The sequence below is a fragment of the Argentina silus genome (assembly GCF_951799395.1).
Source record: "Argentina silus genome assembly, chromosome: 19".
Taxonomy (NCBI): domain Eukaryota; kingdom Metazoa; phylum Chordata; class Actinopteri; order Argentiniformes; family Argentinidae; genus Argentina; species Argentina silus.
The window spans coordinates 624,950-645,975 of NC_139673.1; the positions used below are offsets into that span (position 1 = coordinate 624,950).

The following is a 21,026-nucleotide window of genomic DNA, read 5'->3' on the forward strand; positions in this document are numbered from 1 at the left end:
CTCTGCCTCTAACAACATGGCCACACCCCTCCACCTGCCAGGACCTGCGTCCTTCTGTCCTCCTACGGTGACTCACTGACACATGTGACCCCTGAACCCCCACCCCACCCTGGACCCCCCCTGGCCCCCCCTTCTCAGCCACCATGGGGTGTGGCACCTCCATCGCCACAGAGTACCAGGGGCAGAGGCTGGAGACAGGTGAGGGGGGCTGGTGGTCATGAGAGAGGGAGGGAGGGAGGAATGGATGGATGGAGGGAGGTATGGATGGATGGAGGGAGGAAGTGAGGGAGGGAGGTATGGAGGGAGGGAGGAATGGATGGAGGGATGGAGGGAAACAGGTGAGATGTCTTTCAGGGACGTTGCAGGTGACTGTTCTGAATAGTCCTGACGCCTGTCCTGTCAGACGTCTCTCATCCCCACATTAATGTGAATCTAGAGGACCTTTATGTATTTGTTATGCTTATGAACTGGCGTCCAATTAATTACACATCGTGTCGTCTCTCCCCATCCATATTTTATCTCATCAAGATGTTGGCAGAAATATTATCTGCTTTGCCTCATTCTCCCTCTCCACTCCTCTGATTTCCTGCCAAACCTCCATTAATTTCCTCAAAGTCGTTTCCAGCCTCCAATGTTCCTCTCTCACTCCCCTGTGTGTTGTTAATTCCACCTCCCTCCCTCCCCCCTCTCTCTCTCCCTCTCTCCATCTGAGCTCAACTCACAAATGATTTGATTCAATTACTGTTCACACAGACGCAGCTGCCAGGAGGCCCAGCCCAGCACTCAGTAAGAGCCCGCCTCTCACCCCATCGCTGTTTCCCATTGGTCAACTCACATGGCTATTCATCATGATAGTGTGCACCTGTCAACACTCAAGCCCTTTCCAGAAACACCCCAAGTGTCTATGGAGTAGGGGGCTACGGAGTAGGGGGCTAGGGAGTAGGGGCTAGGGAGCTAGGGGGCTAGGGAGTTAGGGAGTAGGGGCTAGGGAGCTAGGGAGTAGGGGGCTAGGGAGTAGGGGCTAGGGGTTAATGTCTAGGGAGTAGGGGGCTAGGGAGTAGGGGCTAGGGGTTAATGTCTAGGGAGTGGGGGGCTAGGGAGTAGGGGGCTAGGGAGTAGGGAGCTCATCTCATGTCTGTCTCTATCCCCTCCAGAGTAATTAGCTGTGGAGTGCTCAGGCTGTTTCTGTCTGCTTCATACGAGCAGGAGGGTCCCTGAGGACCAGGGCTTCTGGTTGGCTCTCTTGGATTGATTTCTTTGATTATTGATTACCCAGATGTTGCTACGGCGGTGTGTTTGTGTGTGTCATTCTAAAGTGTGTATCCATACCCCACCTCCATACCCCACCTCCATACACCACCTCCATCACCTAAGTGTCGTCATTCTGTCTCTGCTCCTTAAAGCTCCTGTTCTCTTCTGTCACACCTCCTTTCCATCCCTCTGCTCCCCTTCCCTCTCCTCTCTCCCCCCTCCTCCTCTCCTCTCCTCTCCTCTCCCCCCCTCCTCCTCTCCTCTCCTCTCCTCTCTCCTCTCCTCCTCTCCTCTCCTCTCCTCTCCTCTCCTCTCCCCCCCTCCTCCTCTCCTCTCCTCTCCTCTCCCCCCCTCCTCCTCTCCTCTCCTCTCCTCTCCCTCCTCTCCTCTCCTCTCCCCTCCTCTCCTCTCTCCCCCCCTCCTCCTCTCCTCTCCTCTTCTCTCTCCTCTCCCCCCCCCCCCCCCAGCCATGAAGGCAGCTATCTTGATCCAGAGGTGGTACCGACGCTACATGGCCCGTCTGGAGATGAGACGGAGATACACCTGGAACATCTTCCAGTCCATAGAGTACGCAGGGGAACAGGACCAGCTACAGGTAACCTTATAACACCTTTATAACAGTCTGTAGACCAGCTACAGGTAACCTTATAACACATTTATAACAGTCTATAGAGTATGCAGGGGAACAGGACCAGCTACAGGTAACATACCTTTAGCTACAATTAACACTATAAAGGTAATGTTCTAAAGGTAATGTTATAAAGGTAATGTTATAAAGTTCCATTAGCTGATACCAGCAAAGAGCAGAATATTGTTTCAGCATTATCTAAGACTTTTCATATTGTCCAGCAGTAGTTAACTGACAGCTGAAGGTGACCTGTGACCTCTCCTCAGCTCTCCAGCTTCTTCAGCTTCATGTTGGACAACTTCACCCAGTTCAACGGGAACGGGTCCGGTGAGAACCTCTTTCATGTTCTGCTCTGCAGGGTCGGGTTCAGTTGAATTTCAAGAAGTTTAAAAGTTTAAAACATTTAAAGGGAAATTACAATTCAGTAATTGCAAATGAGGAATTGATTTTCAATGATCTCTCAATAAACTGAAAATGAATCGCTTTTACATCAAATGTTTTTCCTTTTTTGAATTGTAAATTTGAATAAAACCACTTCTTGAATTGAGCCCAACCTGACCTTCTGCAACACTGAGAGAGAGATTAGACTGTTGATCCAACCGGGGGAGGCTGATGGAGGTAGAAATCGGAGGATGGGTCAGTGTAATGCCTGGACCGAAGTGTTCCTCATTTCATTCCATGTATTACAACGAGTCCTCCGATTTCTACCTCCACCAGCCTCCCCTGACCACAACATACTAGCCAACACGCTGCTTCTGCTCAACAATGTACCGGAGATGTTTAATTATGGTAATTAATAATGTATTCTGGTAATTAATAATCTATTCTATAACATCCTTTGATGTCTTTTTCTGCTCTGCTGACAGGAACATAGTAGGAAGCTTATTGTGACGTCCGCGATGTTTCTGCTGAGCGAAATCGGAGTCTCATCAGGCGCTTATATTTATGCCTAAAAACATACTGGCGTGATACTCTGTTGCTTAGCAACCCCATGCAGGCGTGTGTGTGTGTGTGTGTGTGTGTGTGTGTGTGTGTGTGTGTGTGTGTGTGTGTGTAAATTATGCATGTCAACAACTGTTGTCTAAAGAGGGAAGTGACCACTCCAGACCGGTGGGAGGGGAGGAGGGGAGAGGAGGAGGGAGAGAGGGGGGAGATGGGGTAGGTGATGAGGAGAGGAGGTGGGGGATTGCATCGTTTCTGATGGTTATAATTATTATAATGGTTATGGTTATTATAATGGTTATAGTTATTATAATGACTAGTTATTATAATGGTTAGTTATTATAATGGTTATAGTTATTATAATGACTAGTTATTATAATGGTTAGTTATTATAATGGTTATAGTTATTATAATGGTTATAGTTATTATAATGATTAGTTATTATAATGAGCGTGTTGAAATGGAGCTCAGGTGACACACTGACACACTCTGCCTCACAGTCACCATTACAAACACACTGTTACAGCAGGAGAGTGATTTACTAGTTAGGAGGAGAAACGTTTGAGACACAGTTTTACTAGTTAGGAGGAGAAACGTTTGAGACACAGTTTTACTAGTTAGGAGGAGAAACGTTTGAGACACAGTTTTACTAGTTAGGAGGAGAAACGTTTAAGACACAGTTTTACTAGTTAGGAGGAGAAACGTTTGAGACACAGTTTTACTAGTTAGGAGGAGAAACGTTTAAGACGGATGTTTGTTAGTGACTTCATATAACTTTTGTAGTCGTCACATTTCTAGTTGTTCACCTTAGATACACACACACACACACACACACACACACACACACACACACACACACACAGTAAATAATGATGATCAGTAATTGGTGAGCGTGTTAGTTGTGCTGTGTAAACCTGTGTTGTCCTCTCCTGTGTGTATCCAGACACACCAGGGGAGGCTGGTGGAGGTAGAAATCGGAGGACGGGCTCATTGTAATGCATGGAACGGAATCAGGAATGGTCTCAAACACGTGTTTGAGACTCCCCTGGTACCTGCTGTGTGTGACTGATGACATCATCGTTGTGTGTAGAGCTGATCTCCCACCTGCTGACCCCGGCGGTTGACCCCTGGGCCGACTGGGAGAGACACGCCCACTACAACCTCATCACGGTCCCTGACTCCTACAGCGGGCCACGCCTCTCCTTCCCCCTCAGCGTGAGGGACACCAACGCTCTGCTCAACGCCTACAAGGACCAGCAGGTACCGAATAAAACGTTATTTAAATGCTCTGCTCAACGCCTACAAGGACCAGCAGGTACTGAATAAAACGTTATTTAAATGCTCTGCTCAGCGCCTGCAAGGACCAGCAGGTAAGGATTTCCCTCCCCTGGGACACCCCTGACGGTTCCCTCTCTGCCCCCCCCCAGACCCTCCATGCCAGCTACGTGCTGCAGCTCCTCCAGGAAACCAAGAAGCTCCTCCAGCAGATGCCCAACATCGTCCACCTGTCCACCTCCTACACCAAGGAGATCACCATCTGTGGTAGGTCCTTACACCATGCACCCTGAGTACACATCACCTGTAGTACCACTCTGTCAAGGGGAAGAACAGTAGGGGGCGCTCAGTGGCATGGTAAACTAATGCGCTTACCACGTAATCGCAAGGTTCCTGGTTCGATTCCGACCCTCGACCTATCCTGCATGTCATCCGTCCTCTCTCTCTCTCCCATCCTTCCTGTCAATCTCTACTGTCTCTATCCCAATAAAGCAGAAATGCCCTAAAAACATATTTAACCCTAACCCTAAAAACATATTAAACCCTAACCCTAAAAAAAAAAGAACAGTACTCCGAAATGTCTAGTTGGGAAGATCCTCATTCCATCACAACGAGCCCGTCCTCTGATGTCTACCTCCACCGGCCTCCCCTGGGTAGATGCTCCGTGGTCGACCTCGGCCTCTGGGGGCCAGGCCAGCGGGCGGCTCCTGATTATGTACGCCTTAAACAGGCACTTGATTCTGCCAGGAAGGCCTCTTCTCCTCAAGTATGCATCTCATCAGACTCAAGAATGCTTGAGACGGGCCTGAGAGCACAGCTGATTGATGTGGAGCACACCTTGTTTGTTCTACCAAGTCATTACTTGATGCCATGGAACATGTTGCACACACACACACACACACACAACAACATCTTTACGGTTCAAGAGGAGAGGGAGTGTGTTTAGATCGTAGATAGCAGCCACCTGATGGTTTCTAGTGGCTAAATGCTCATTGACCTTTGTTGACATTGTGTTTTGAGCCTCTGATCCGTCCTGTTTTGTTCAGGCGATCTTCACGGACGACTGGATGACTTGCTGCTCATATTCTACAAGGTAAGGCTGAGGTCCTGTCTTCAGAATTCCACATGTGCCGAGCTAGCCTAAGCGCTATATGAAGCTGTTAGCATAGCCTAGCGCTATATGAAGCTGTTAGCATAGCCTAAGCGCGATATGAAGCTGTTAGCATAGCCTAGCGCACCAATATGAAGCTGTTAGCACAACCAGTCATGACGCATCTGCATGAGAACGTAGAGCCCGACTCCAGCCCGTATAGAAGCAGAACATTCTTCTCAGATCAAGTGGATCAAACAGAGAAGTAGGCAGTATCTAGTAGTATTTTCCATCTGTTGAATCTATTTCTGTGTTGTTCCAGAACGGTCTTCCGTCTGCGGAGACCCCGTACGTGTTCAACGGAGACTTTGTGGACCGAGGGAAGAAGTCCATGGAGGTCGTGGTCCTGCTGTTTGCCTACCAGCTGCTGTACCCCGACCACATGCACCTGAACCGGGGAAACCACGAGGACCACATCATGAACCTGAGGTAGGACTCAACCCCTACACCCTGACATTAGGCCTAGCCCCTACACCCTGACCCTAGGCCTAGCCTCTACACCCTACACCCTGACCTTAGGCCTAGCCCCTACACCCTGACCTTAGGCCTAGCCTCTACACCCTACACCCTGACCTTAGGCCTAGCCCCTACACCCTGACCTTAGGCCTAGCCCATACACCCTACACCCTGACCCTAGGCCTAGCCCATACATCCTATCCCCTACACCTTAGACCCTTCACCCTAGCCCATACATCCTATCCCCTACACTTTAGACCCTTCACCCTAGCCCCTAACCCCTTTTTATTAGGCTGCCTCCATGTTGATATTCTGCCTCTCTCCTGTTGCAGGTATGGGTTCACTAAGGAAGTGATGCAGAAGTACAAGGTAACCGTCTCCTCTAGTGATGTCATCATTCTGTGCCTTCAGTAATAACGTACTCCGGTGTCGTACAGCTCCCAGAGAGCTGAGACCTGACCTGTGTACATGTGATCATCGCCATCTAGTGGAGGCTGGCTGTCATGACCGAAACCTGGGGCTCAGTCAGTTAGAACATTGGAGAGAGAAATGTCTCATTTATAGAACAGACGACATTCCATGTCTCACACGTTTGATCAAAACAACTAATTTCTGTCTGAACATTGTATAACATTGTGTAACGTTCTGTAACATTTTGTAACATTCTGTAACATTCCCGTCCCTGAACGCGCCCCTGTGTCTCGGCCCCGCCCCCAGACACACGGCAGGGACATTCTGCTGCTGCTGCAGGACGTGTTCAGCCTTTTGCCCATAGCAGCAGTGATTGACAACAAGGTCCTCATTGTCCACGGGGGGATTTCTGACATGACTGACCTGGACTCCCTCAGCTCCATCCAGAGACACAAGGTGAGGACAGGACAGCACAGGACAGGACAGGACAGGAGGCTGGGGGACATGGCTGTTTATGAAGTGGCTCCTCTGTGTCTGAAGTTGCTCTAGTCCATTAAATAAGATCCTCTTGCTTCCGTTTTTGAGGTAAAGCATAAGAAAATAATTTGGATCTCCACCTCCCTCCCCGCCCCCCCCCCCAGGTGAAGTCAGCCTTGAGGCTCCCCAGGCGTAGCCTTGACCAGGGGGACGTGAGCAGGACCACCAGACCGACCGACAGCCCCCGCTCCCCCCGTACCCCCCGCTCAGACTGCCGCCGCGGCCAGGCGCGACCCCCCCACAACCCCCGGCCCTCCAGGACAAGGCACTGTCACCTGACCCGCCAGGGCAGTGACTCCTCCTCCTCTTCCTCCTCGTCTTCGCTGTGCTCTCCTCTGACCGTGTCTGGAGTCACGCAGCGCCCCGGCCCCTCCCCCAGCATGCCTGGCCCCTCCCCCAGCATGCTAAGCCCCACCAGCGGCCTGCAGGTCCCCTTCCTGGACTCCTGCACCGCCCTCACCCCCCCCCAACCCCCCCGTGAGGAGCTGGAGTGGAAGCAGGTGAGAGGGAGCGTGTTCTAGTCTGTCTGAGGGGAGCCCTCTGATCTCTGACAGCAGGTGAATCATTGTAAACATTGGGGGGGGGGGTCTCTAGGTAGAGGACCATAGTGAGGTCTGTCTCCCTGGGGGGGGGAGGGGGGGTCTCTAGGTAGAGGACCATAGTGAGGGGTCTGTCTCCCTGGGGGGGGGGGGTCTCTAGGTAGAGGACTGTAGTGAGGGGTCTGTCTCCCTGGGGGGGGGGGGGGGGTCTCTAGGTAGAGGACCGTAGTGAGGGGTCTGTCTCCCTGGGGGGGGGGGGGGTCTCTAGGTAGAGGACCGTAGTGAGGGGTCTGTCTCTGTCTGTAGGTGGTGGACCTGCTGTGGAGCGACCCTAAGACCCAGAGCGGCTGCAGCCCCAACACGTTCCGAGGCGGGGGCTGCTACTTCGGTCCTGACGTGACCCACCGCCTGCTGCAGAAACACAGCCTGGCGCTGCTCATCCGATCCCACGAATGTAAACAGGAGGGCTACGAACTCTGCCATGACGGACAGGTACACACGCCCCTAACCCCGCCCACTCTGCCATGACGGACAGGTACACACACCCTAACCCTGCCCACTCTGCCATGACGGACAGGTACAGTAGAGTACACACAACTCCAGCCCTGTCCTACCCCAAGCCTTAGCCCCTAGCCCCTACTCCCCTAGCCCCTAGTCCCTACTCCCCTAGCCCCAAGCCTTAGCCCCTAGCCCCCCTAGCCTCTCTGTGCAGTAACAGTGTTGCGTTGCCTAGGTGATCACCATCTTCTCCGCCTCTAACTACTACGAGGAGGGCAGTAACCGCGGGGCGTACATCAAACTGGGCCGGGAGCTGGTACCTCGATTCTACCAGTACCAGGTCAGCCGGACCACCAGGAAACTCACCCTCACACAGAGGTACGCACACACACACACACACACAATGTACTGTACATACGGCTGACCAGGTGACCAGGGGGCTTATACTGCTGACACAGGTACTGGAAAGTGAGTGTGTGTGTGTGTGTGTGTGTGTGTCCAGGGTGAGTGTAGCTGAGAGCTCAGCGGTCAAGGCTCTGCAGGAGAAGCTGTTTGCTCACCGCTCTGAACTGATGGCTGCCTTTCAGCAGCACGACAAGATTAACAGTGGTAAGACTTCACACACTCACACACACATACTCACACTCACACTGATTGAGAGCACTCACTGCATGTGTGTGTGTGTGTGTGCGTGTGTGCGTGTGCGTGTGTGTGTGTGTGTGTGTAGGGTGCATCTCCACCAGTGAGTGGGCCCAGGTGGTGGAGGCAGTTCTGAGGCTGGACCTGCCCTGGAGGACCCTGCGGCCCCGTCTGGCCCGGCTGACACCAGACGGCAACGTGGAGTACCGGTCCTGCTTTGAGGACATGGGCCCGGGACAGCCTCAGCCTCAGGTCAGAACCACAACCACAGACAGGACCACAGCCAGGGCCACAACCACAGCCACAACCACAGCCAGGGCCACAACCACAGTCAGGGCCACAACCACAGCCAGGGCCACAACCACAGCCAGGGCCACAACCACAACCACAGCCACAACCCCAGGACCACAGACAGGACCACAACCACAACCACAGCTAGGACCACAACCACAACCTCAACCATAATCACAACCACAGCCACAGATAGGACCACAACCAGGACCACAACCATAACCAGGACCACAACCACAACCTCAACCACAGACAGGACCACAATCAGGACCACAACCACAACCACAGCTAGGACCACAACCACAACTACAACCAGGACCAAGGGCACACAGAGAATACCATAGTAGATCAAATGTAAAAACAAATAAAACCAACAACTCTCCCTCCCTCCCTCTCTCCTTCTCTTTCCCTCTCTCTCCCTCCCTCCCCCCCCCCCCCCCCCTCTCAGGTCACACCCAGCCTGGCTGAGACTCTGTACAGGTACAGAACAGACCTGGAGAGCATCTTCAACATCATCGATAAAGACCAGTCAGGTGAGCTCTGTTCCCAGCCCGTGATAAAGACCAGTCAGGTGAGCTCTGTTCCCAGCCCGTGATAAAGACCAGTCAGGTGAGCTCTGTTCCCAGCCCGTGATAAAGACCAGTCAGGTGAGCTCTGTTCCCAGCCCGTGATAAAGACCAGTCAGGTGAGCTCTGTTCCCAGCCCGTGTTCTGCTTCTGTGGAGCGACTGCTCAAACTGTTAGCATGTTGCTATGGTAACGTGGTGTACTGTAAGGTGAACATGTGACATGTCTCCGTGCGTCCAGGTCAGATCTCCACGGAGGAGTTCCGTCACACCTGGCGTATGTTCAGCGCCCACCTGGGCGTTGCCGTGGACGACGCAGCCATCGAGGCCCTGGTGCGGAGCATCGACTTCAACAAGGACGGCAGCATCGACTTCAACGAGTTCCTGGAGGCTTTCAGAGTGGTGCACAAAATGGACGCCGTCAAAGACCAGCAGCAGGGCTGAGGACAACTGACACAGAGAACTACTGACACTATTAAAGACCAGCAACAGAACAACTGACACTGTTAAAGACCAGCAGCAGAGAACTACTGACACTGTTAAAGACCAGCAGCAGGGCTGAGAACAACTGACACTGTTAAAGACCAGCAGCAGAACAACTGACACTGTTAAAGACCAGCAGCAGGGCTGAGAACAACTGACACTGTTAAAGACCAGCAGCAGAACAACTGACACTGTTAAAGACAGGGATGGACTGGGACTACAAAACAGCGCTGGACTTCCTGCCTCCTCTCCCAGTGGTGCTCAGGTGTGGTGAGCTGCAGGGGAGGCTGGTGGAGGTAGAACACCAGGGGAGGCTGGTGGAGGTAGAACACCAGAGGAGGCTGGTGGAGGTAGAACACCAGGGGAGGCTGGTGGAGGTAGAACACCAGGGGAGGCTGGTGGAGGTAGAACACCAGAGGAGGCTGGTGGAGGTAGAACACCAGGGGAGGCTGGTGGAGGTAGGAATTGGAGGACAGGCTTGTAATGCTTGGAACGGAATGAGGAACGGTATCAAACACATGTGTTTTGTCCGACTGTTAGCCTTCACATGGTAGGCCGATGTCTTAGTCATGTGACAGGATGTTAGATGTCTTAGTCATGTGACAGGATGTTAGATGTCTTAGTCATGTGACAGGATGTTGTTCACGGGTTCATTATCTCTAAAACAAGACCTGGAATAAAATCCTCCTCTTATTGACTTTATTACAATCCCTTTATAAGCATCGGTGTGTGTGTGTGTGTGTGTGTGTGTGTGTGTGTGTGTGTGTGTGTGTGTGTGTGTGTGTGTGTGTGTGTGTGTGTGTGTGTGTGTGTGTGTGTGTGTGTGTGTGTGTGTGTGTGTGTGTGTGTGTGTGTGTGTGTGTGTGTGTGTGTGTGTGTGTCAGCCCTGAAACAGGCCAAATGGCTAGGAACACACACACTCACCGAGCACTTTATTACAACACTATACTAATACTGGGTAATACTCCCTTTATTACAACACTATACTAATACTGGGTAATACTCCCATTATTACAACACTATACTAATACTGTGTAATACTCCCTTTATTACAACACTATACTAATACTGGGTAATACTCCCTTTATTACAACACTATACTAATACTGGGTAGGGCCTCTCTTTGCTCTCAAAACAGCCTCAATTCTTCGTGACATTGATTCCACAAGATGTTGGAAACATTCCTTTGAGATTCTGGTCCATGATGACATGATTGCATCACGCAATTCCTGCAGATTTTTCAGGTTCACTTTCAAGCTGTGAATCTCCTGTTCTACCACATCCCAAAGGTGTTCTATTGGATTCAGATCCGGTGACTGGGAAGGCCACTGAAGAACACTGAACTCATTGTCATGTTCATGAAACTAGAGATGACTTCTGCTTTGTGACATGATGCATTATCATGCTGGAAGGAGCCATTAGAAGATGGGTCAATTGTGGCCATGAAGGGATGCACATGGTCAGCAACAACACTCAAATAGGCTGTGGCATTCAAGTGATGATTGATTGGTATTAACGGGCCCAAAGTGTGCCAAGAAAACATTCCCCACACCATTCCACCACCTCCACCATGAGACGGTGTACAGCTGTTCCTAAGAAAGTGCTCAGTGAGTGTACACACACACACACACACACACACAACTACCAGATGCCAAACACTCAGAGAGAGGTAGAGAGAGGGAGGATCATTCTGCAGTACGTTGCTTTTCAGTGTTGTAAGGTTGTTAATGCTTTGATGTGAAAGGCAGCCAGTGTAGATTTGTAATGTAGTTGTTTCGGCGTCTGTGGGCTCTGTGTCGCTGCGTCCAGCTCCCAGCCCTGAGGGAACCAGCTCCCAGCCCTGAGGGAACCAACGACCATCAGCAGGAAGGCGCTCTCGTCCTGTTAAAGACATAATAAAAAGGTGGATGAGTCCACCAGAGTCCTTCCTTTTCCTGTGTGTGTGTGTCTGCTGGCACCTATGTCAGGCAGGGTATTCCAGTGATTTGCACCTCCCCTCCCCTCTCTCCCTCCTGAGTGAGTGTTATTCCAGGTCTGCTGTCAGTAGAGCAGGTCATCCAGCCCTCCTCTCCTCTCCCTCTCTCTCTCTCTCTCTCTCCCCCCTCTCTCTCTCTCTCCCCCCTCTCTCTCCTCTCCCTCTCTCTCTCTCTCCCCCCTCTCTCTCCTCTCCCTCTCTCTCTCCTCTCCTGTGTGGAACTCTACTCCTCCATGGAGCCTTGTCTTCAGGCTGCTGGTGCTACTGGAGACTAAGGAACTAGGGGACTAGGGAACAAGGAAATAGGGAACCCGGGACGGCTAAGGAACTAGGCGCAGCTGGCCTGCTGGTGCTGCTACTGTTGGAGGACACAAGGGAACAAGGAACTAGGACACAAGGGAACAAGGAACTAGGGAACAAGGAACTAGGGAACCAGGGCCGGCCGGAGTGCTGGTGTGATTATGGAGCCTCTGACTGGACTGGTGCTGCTCGCTCTGCTGTGGACCCTCCCTGCAGGTACCATCTCTGGGTCTCATACCTCTGCTTAACGGGTCAGAGGCTAGAATGGAGTCAGCTAAATGTTGAGGTTGATAAAGTGGTAAATTGTTGTATTTAATATTCTTTTATTTGAAAGTGTTAATGTAGAATATTCAGTTAACTCACCAACTGCCAAAGAATTCCAGAAACCTCACCACCTAGAGGGCCAAGTGTTCTATGTGGTGTTTACCTAGCAACAACACTTTGATTGGCTACGAAATGAAGCGTCATCCTTTATGCGTTCTTGGTGAATAAAGTCACCCTTGGCACTCTAGAATGTTGACAGTTTGGGCGACTTTATTCACCCTCGGCACTGAATGAGTTAAGTTGTTTAGAAATGAGAGACCCTGTTATAGCCGATGCATGTTGCATCAGATTATGTTGTTTTAATATGTTTAATGAACATAGTAAGACATTAGGTTTGGCTTGACGGCCATCTGCCCTCCTCCTTAAAGTGCCCTGCCTGAACCTTCGTAGTTTTCAGTTCTGGTAGTGATAGAAGGTTCTGTTAGTGATAGAAGGTTCTGGTAGTGACAGAAGGTTCTGTCTTCAGGTTCTGGTAGTGATAGAAGGTTCTGTCCTCAGGTTCTGGTAGTGATAGAAGGTTCTGTCCCCAGGTTCTGTTAGTGATAGAAAGTTCTAGTAGTGATAGATGGTTCTGTCCTCAGGTTCTGGTAGTGATAGAAGGTTCTGGTAGTGAAAGAAGGTTCTGTCTCCAGGTTCTGTTAGTGATAGAAGGTTCTGTTCTCAGGTTTTGGTGGTGTACCGTGCCGGGGGTTCAGACACCTGGAGAACGGACGGACCTTCTTCCGCTACGGGGGTCTGTATGTCACGTTCTCCTGTAACCGTGGGTACAGGATCCATGGTTACCGCACAAACAGCTGTGTGTCAGGACACTGGACGAGAGAACCTCCGGTGTGTGTCGGTGAGTGTGTGTGTGTGTGTGTGTGGGGGGGGGGATATTTTAATAGATTTCATTTTCATTTGTGAGTCCGATTAATTTACCTGAAATTGTTTAGTCTAATTGGATGTCTTCTGCTGCATATTTTGTGTGTGTGTGTGTGTGTGTGTGTGTCTGCGTGCCCGTGCCCCAGCCTCGGGGTGCCCCAGCCCTGGGCCTCTCCTCCATGGCGACAGCAGGGTGGTGGAGGGGGGGTCCTGGGTGGTCTTCAGCTGCCAGCCTGACTACCGGCTCCACGGCCCCCCCCTGCTCTACTGCAAGGGCCGGACCTGGAACAGCACCATGCCTGTGTGTGTGGGTGAGACAACCACACAACCCACGTAGAGGCTCGGAGCTGTTACCAGGGGAGGCTGGTGGAGGTAGAAATCGGAGGCTCATTGTAATGTCTGGAATGGCATCAGGAATGGTATCAAACACGTGTGTTCTGATTCCACCAGCCTCCACTGGATTTCACCTGAGCCTGCCTAGATGTCTGACTGCCTAGAAGTCTCTTTAGGAAGGATGACTACTACTTTGCTTATAGCATAGAAGAACAGTTGTGTGTATTTGAGAAAACGTAATTACACATATACACACACACACCCTAATTCCTCTGTACTGTTGATGTGAGAGAAATATGAAACCCTTTTGATCCAATGCTATAAATGGTCTTAAAGGTATGGTCTTAAAGGTATGGTCTTAAAGGTATTAGCTAGTTGGTGCTGTATTGTAATAAAAAAGTGAATCCTCTTCTTCTCTCTTCCTGCGTGTAGAGTCTGACATCATGAGTTCTGGGAGGCACTCCACTCCACCGAGGCCCAGGATTGGTCAGAACCTCGACGCTCCATTGGTTCTGAAGAACCACCTCCGAGCTCACTACGACACTCTGACCCACACGAGTTCTAAAGACGTGTTCCTCCTGCCCGTGCTGCTAGCTAACCCCCCTGTCGGACCCCCCAACACTCCCCAGAAACAGGACTCCCTGCCCCCCAACACTTCCCAGAAACAGGGCTCCCTGCCCCCCAACACTCCCCAGGACCAGGGCTCCCTGCCCCCCAACACTCCCCAGGACCAGGGCTCCCTGCCCCCCAACATGTACGCAGAGAGAGAGACAACATCCAGCGACAGCCCTCCCCCTCCAACCCCTCGACTTCACACTCTCACTAGAGCAGGCTCCGCCCCCAACCCCAACACCAGCCAGGGACATGGAACAGCCAATGAGACGGCACCGTTCTCTGAGGTGACTCCACCTCCAGACCTGGGGTCAGAGTCCTCACCTAGTCCCTACCATGACGACTTCATCACAAACGTCACAGCTGACTTGCCAAGGCCCTCCCCCCCCCCCGGCCTGAACCCCCTCCCCAGCCTGAACCCCCCCCCCAGCCTGAACCCCCTCCCCAGGCGGCCCCCCCTCCCCAGCCTGAACCCCCCCCCCAGCCTGAACCCCCCCCCCAGCCTGAACCCCCTCCCCAGCCTGAACCCCCTCCCCAGGCGGCCCCCCCCCCCCAGCCTGAACCCCCTCCCCAGGCGGCCCCCCCTCCCCAGCCTGAACCCCCTCCCCAGCCTGAACCCCCTCCCTAGCCTGAACCCTCACCCCAGGCAGCCCCCCCTCCCCAGCCTGAACTCTCACCCCAGGCGGCCCCCCCTCCCCAGGCGGGCCCGCCCCCCCAGGCGCCCTGTGTGCCCGTACCCCCCCCTGCCCACCCACGGGACCTTCTACTTCCGGAGCCTGCCTAGCCCCGCCCCCCACCAGTATAAACACTACATCCAGTACGCCTGCTACCCAGGCTACACCCTGGCCCACGGCACCATACACAGCTACTGCCAGCAGGGGGGGACGTGGAGCGGGGTGACGCCCGTGTGTCTGGGTAAGTTACACTTCTTTAACCCCAATGTAACCCCAACCACCTCACCAGGGGAGGCAGGTGGAGGTAGAAATCGGAGGATCAAACACGTGTGAACAGTGACTTGTTTAAGTTCTTGATCTTCTCATCAAAAGGAGGAGGTCTTTATCCATACTCTCCCTCTCTGTCAGGGTCTGCCAAGTTGAGTTGAGGGCTGCAGTAGTTAAACGTGTGTGTGTGTGTGTGTGTGTGTGTGTGTGTGTGTGTGTGTGAGTAAAGTCTGTTTTTGAGATTAGCTACCTCAGCGACATCAGAGCGTCTGGCCGACACATCAGCTGACTCTGAAGCTATGACTATGAACCATTTATGAATTTATGAGGCACATTTAGAATCCATTACGGACCGGGTCAGTGCTGCTTCAGAACACACAGCTGAGTACATTGAGGATGTGGAGATCTGAGAGGTGTGTTCAGCAGGGTGCAACGTTCCAGAACTGTCAGATACAGAAACATTCTACAACAAATATATATATAACATATAAAACATATGCCATCTCTAACCCTAGAGATGACCCCTGACCCCTCCATGTTTCCAACCCTAGAGATGACCCCTGACCCCTCCATGTCTCTGACCCTAGAGATGACCCCTGACCCCTCCATGTTTCCAACCCTAGAGATGACCCCGTGTTCGCTGAACAACGGAGGCTGTTCCCAGCTGTGTGTGGTCGAGCCCCTGGACCCCCAGGACCAGAACCAGACCCAGGACCAGAACCAGACCCAGGACCAGGACCACCTTGTGGCCCAGAATCAGGCCCACCTACGGGCCCGGTGCCGCTGCAGACCAGGGTTCACTCTTCTGGAGGACCAGCGTACCTGTAGAGGTGAGGAGCAGCTCACCAGGGGAGGCTGGGGGAGGTACAAATCAGAGGATGGACTCATGCACTGTTCATCTCTTTGTTCATCTGTTCATCTCTTTGTTCATCTGTTCATCTCTCTCTGTTCATCTCTCTGTTCATCTGTTCATCTCTGTTCATCTCTGTTTATCTCTGTTCATCTGTTCATCTCTTCATCTCTCTCTCTGTTCTCTGCTGACACAGACTAGGTAGGCAGCAGACAGGCAGGTAGGGAGACAGACAGACAAGGAGAGTAGACATAATGTGTGTGTGTGTGTGTGTGTGTGTAGATGTAGAGGAGTGTGTGGAGGAGCAGCCCCAGTGCCAGCAGACGTGTGTCAACACCTTCGGCTCGTTCAGGTGCAGCTGTGATGCAGGGTTCCTATTGGCTGGAGACGGGACGTCCTGTACAGGTGTCTCCCTCTCCCCCCCCCCTCTCTCCCTCTCCCCCCCCCCTCTCTCTCCCTCTCCCCCCCCCTCTCTCTCTGTGTCTCTCTTTCTCTCTCTGTGTCTCTCTTTCTCTCTCTGTGTCTCTCTTTCTCTCTCTGTGTCTCTCTTTCTCTCTCTGTGTCTCTCTTTCTCTCTCTGTGTCTCTCTTTCTCTCTCTGTGTCTCTCTTTCTCTCTCTGTGTCTCTCTTTCTCTCTCTGTGTCTCTCTTTCATAACGTTTATGTTAGTGTGTGTGTGTGTGAGAGAGAGTGAACCTGCTATGTAGTGAGGTCTGTGATGTAGTGAGGTCAGAGAGTGAACCTGCTATGTAGTGAGGTCTGTGATGTAGTGAGGTCAGAGAGTGAACCTGCTATGTAGTGAGGTCTGTGATGTAGTGAGGTCAGAGAGTGAACCTGCTATGTAGTGAGGTCTGTGATGTAGTGAGGTCAGAGAGTGAACCTGCTGTGTAGTGAGGTCTGTGATGTAGTGAGGTCTGTGATGTAGTGAGGTCTGTGATGGTGAGGTCTGTGATGTAGTGAGGTCTGCTATGTAGTGAGGTCTGTGATGTGGTGAGGTAGTGAGGTCTGTGATGTGGTGAGGTCTGTGATGTAGTGAGGTCTGTGATGTGGTGAGGTCTGTGATGTAGTGAGGTCTGCTATGTAGTGAGGTCTGCTATGTAGTGAGGTCTGCTATGTAGTGAGGTCTGCGATGTAGTGAGGTCTGCTATGTAGTGAGGTCTGCGATGTGTGTGTGTGTGTGTGTGTGTGTGTGTAGTGAGGTCTGTGATGTGGTGAGGTCTGTGATGTAGTGAGGTCTGTGATGTAGTGAGGTCTGTGATGTGTGTGTGTGTGTGTGTGTGTGTAGTGAGGTCTGTGATGTGGAGACTGTGGTTGTCTTCCCTCCTTGCAGACGTAGGTGAGTGTGTGGAGGGGGAGGGGCCTCTCGGCAGGTGTGAGTGGAGGTGTGTTCACCTACCAGGGTCTCCCCACTGCATCTGCCCCCGGGGGTACACACTCCACACAGACAGACACCACTGCAAGGGTGAGTATACACACACACACACACACACGCACATACACACTCTCCCTCTCTCAATGCCTTTCTCTTCCCCCTCTCTCTCTCTCTCTTCCCCCTCTCTCAGACATAAACGAGTGCAGTGTTAGGAACGGAGGCTGCTCCCACCTGTGTGTGAACCTTGGAGGAGGCTACAGGTGTGCCTGCCCTCCTCCCCTCCAACTCCCCCCCTACAGCAGGAGGAAATGCCAGCAGAGGAGACCTCTGACCACCGCTGCCTAACCCAGGGAAACCTCTGGAGACCGCTGCCTAACCCAGGGAAACCTCTGGAGACCGCTGCCTAACCCAGGGAAACCTCTGACCACCGCTGCCTAACCCAGGGAAACCTCTGGAGACCGCTGCCTAACCCAGGGAAACCTCTGACCACCGCTGCCTAACCCAGGGAAACCTCTGGAGACCGCTGCCTAACCCAGGGAAACCTCTGGAGACCGCTGCCTAACCCAGGGAAACCTCTGACCACCGCTGCCTAACCCAGGGAAACCTCTGGAGACCGCTGCCTAACCCAGGGAAACCTCTGACCACCGCTGCCTAACCCAGGGGAACCTCTGACCACCGCTGCCTAACCCAGGGAAACCTCTGGAGACCGCTGCCTAACCCAGGGACGGTTCCTGCTCTCTCTCCTCTGATGTGTTATTTATTTATTAGTAATGCTCCTCTCTCTGATCGCTTCACAGACAACAATATCAAAAGAGATTAAAAAAAAAAAAACATTTAATTGGTAGATGGATTTTATTAATTGTTAATAGATAAGTACAGCATTCACAGGCATATATTTCCTTCAAATAAGGACATTAACCTATACGGTAGTGAAAATTAATCTATATAAATATTATCATGAAAATGTGATGTGTATGTACTGTAAGTTATTGTCATATGTATTCAGTAGGCTGTGTATATATATATATTTATATATATTGATCCCAATAAATCTTAGCAACTTGGTCACACCTGTGGATCATGTTTTGTCCATGTTCCATTTGAATATCAAATATTATTTCCTTCATCTTGGAAAAATGGTGAATAAAGTCATTGTAGAATGACAGAATTCATTAATTGTACATCATACAAACGGTCACACAGCTGAACACTATAAATTATTCAACATATACATTAATAATTATTCTATATGTCAATTACATGTATTTATAGAGTCAGTGGAATTGTACCCCTCTGTAATGAAGTCAGACCAACATTAACAGAATATATCAGCATCATATCTCCTTCCCCTCCAAGAACAACAATCAGCAGATTACTACCCCAGGGGAGGCTGGTGGAGGTAGAAATTGGAGGACGGGCTCACTGTAACGCATGGAATGGAATGAGGAATGGAATCAGACGTGTTTGATTCAGTACCGTCCCTCTTTCCACGCCTCACAACAAGCCCCCCCCCCCCCCCCGAGTCTGTCGTGTGACATCACCGGCCAGTTATACCAGACACATCACCAGAAAGACAACTAGCTCTGTAGTTTTAGAAAAATAAAGTAATTTCTTTGAAATTCCTTTCTTTCACCTTGCAGGTAATATAACTGATGTTGGTTAAACATAAACATCACGTAGCGCCACAGAGCAGCTCTAACATGGCGGATTCATGGAACTGGATGTCATAGATAACTGTTTCTTTACAACACAGACTAACCAGGCAGATAACCAGGCAGATAACCATGCAACCATACATGTACATGCTCTGGGCTCATTGAATAACTGTTTTGTTGACCATATTTATAACTTGTTAAATACAGGCAACAACAAAAGGATCCATGGTCATCGTCACATCACAGCAGGATGTGACATCACAGCAGGACAATGGCACCAGGTTAACAAACACAGTAGCTGCAGTCATTCAGTCAGCAGAGCTGACACAACAACAAAACACACCTGAATTCATTTCATTTTAAAAGATAATAAATACCTTTAGTACAGTGTATACGTCTAGTGTCACAATAAAAATAATAATAGTGGATTAAAATCAATTTAAAGTCAAGGCTGCTGCTAGATTATTGAGGAGGTTTTAGGTTAGCTGCAAGAATCCCTTTTTGTTACTTTGTCATAGTTGTTTATTCAAATCGACCGTGTTTCCGACCAAAACTGGGTCCGCTGGTAGGACTGGCGTTCAGATAGTTTCAGTGTCAGGGGAGGCTGGTGGAGGTAGAAACACACCTGTGTTTGACTCATTCCTCTGATTTCTACCTCCACCAGCCTCCCCTGGTCACTCGATTCAGCTGGACCAGCGTGAAGGAGCCAGTGGAATAGTCACAGGAACCATCGCCAGGCAGCTCAACCAATCACACCTCAACTATTTGAAAAGCTAAACGAACTCCGTGGACCCTGGTTTGTTTCCTAGCTTTACCACAGTACTGGAGCTTTACCACAGTACTGGAGCATCACAACAGTACTGGAGCATCACAACAGTAATGTAAGGGGCTTCACACTACTGGGCCGACCCGAGCCATACCATACCATACACTACCATACCATACACTACACTACCATACACTACCATACCATACACTACCATACCATACACTACCATACACTACCATACCATACACTACCATACCATACCATACCATACACTACCATACCATACACTACCATACCATACACTACCCTACCATACCATACCATACACTACCATACCATACCATACACTACCATACACTACCATACCATACACTACCATACCATACACTACCATACACTACCATACACTACCATACCATACACTACCATACCATACACTACCATACACTACACTACCATACCATACCATACACTACCATACACTACCATACCATACACTACCATACCATACCATACACTACCATACCATACCATACACTACCATACCATACCATACACTACCATACACTACCATACACTACCATACCATACCATACCATACACTACCATACCATACACTACCATACCATACACTACCATACACTACCATACCATACACTACCATACCATACCATACACTACCATACACTACCATACCATACACTACCATACCATACCATACACTACCATACCATACCATACCATACCATACACTACCATACCATACACTACCATACACTACCATACACTACACTACCATATCATACCATACATTACCATACACTACCATACCATACCATACACTACACTACACTACCATACACTACCATACCATACCATACCATACACTACCATACCATACACTACCATACACTACCATACCATACACTACCATACACTACCATACACTACCATACCATACACTACCATACCATACACTACCATACCATACATTATCATACCATACCATACACTACCATACCATACACTACTATACACTACTATACACTACCATACCATACACTACCATACACTACCATACCATACCATACACTACCATACCATACACTACCATACCATACACTACCATACACTACCATACACTATCATACCATACACTACCATACACTACCATACCATACCATACCATACCATACCATACCCTACCATACCATACACTACCATACCATAACCCTAACCCTAACCCAGGCCTAACCCAGGCCTAACCCAGTACGGCTCAGCTCAGTTCGGCCCGGTAGTGTGTACAGGGGTGTAAGTCCTCACTGCATGAGGCAGCTGGACTTGGGGAGGAAGTCCTGGACGTAGGCGAC

General features: G+C 50.6%; 2 protein-coding genes across 4 annotated transcripts in view; one reads left to right on the forward strand and one right to left on the reverse strand.

The window, feature by feature from the left end:
- Positions 1-143: 143 nt before the first annotated feature.
- ppef1 (protein phosphatase, EF-hand calcium binding domain 1) lies at positions 144-9,626 on the forward strand (the record flags this gene model as incomplete). The annotated part of the gene is made up of 16 exons (XM_083690800.1): positions 144-198; positions 1,719-1,846; positions 2,146-2,206; positions 3,912-4,081; positions 4,249-4,363; positions 5,143-5,189; positions 5,509-5,675; positions 6,035-6,071; positions 6,420-6,569; positions 6,755-7,150; positions 7,496-7,681; positions 7,923-8,065; positions 8,190-8,296; positions 8,415-8,578; positions 9,066-9,150; positions 9,424-9,626. 16 exons carry the CDS (start codon positions 144-146, stop codon positions 9,624-9,626), a joined length of 2,214 nt encoding a protein of 737 aa, XP_083546926.1.
- An 11,339-nt stretch (positions 9,627-20,965) lies between these two features.
- phka2 (phosphorylase kinase, alpha 2 (liver)) overlaps positions 20,966-21,026 on the reverse strand; it is a 17,792-nt gene continuing 17,731 nt past the window's right edge. For all 3 annotated transcript variants that reach the window (XM_083691591.1, XM_083691589.1, XM_083691590.1), the window contains one exon: positions 20,966-21,026. This exon is cut by the window's right edge and continues 123 nt beyond it. In XM_083691591.1, the coding sequence (XP_083547717.1) occupies positions 20,976-21,026 (51 nt within the window). In that variant the 3' untranslated portion in view covers positions 20,966-20,975.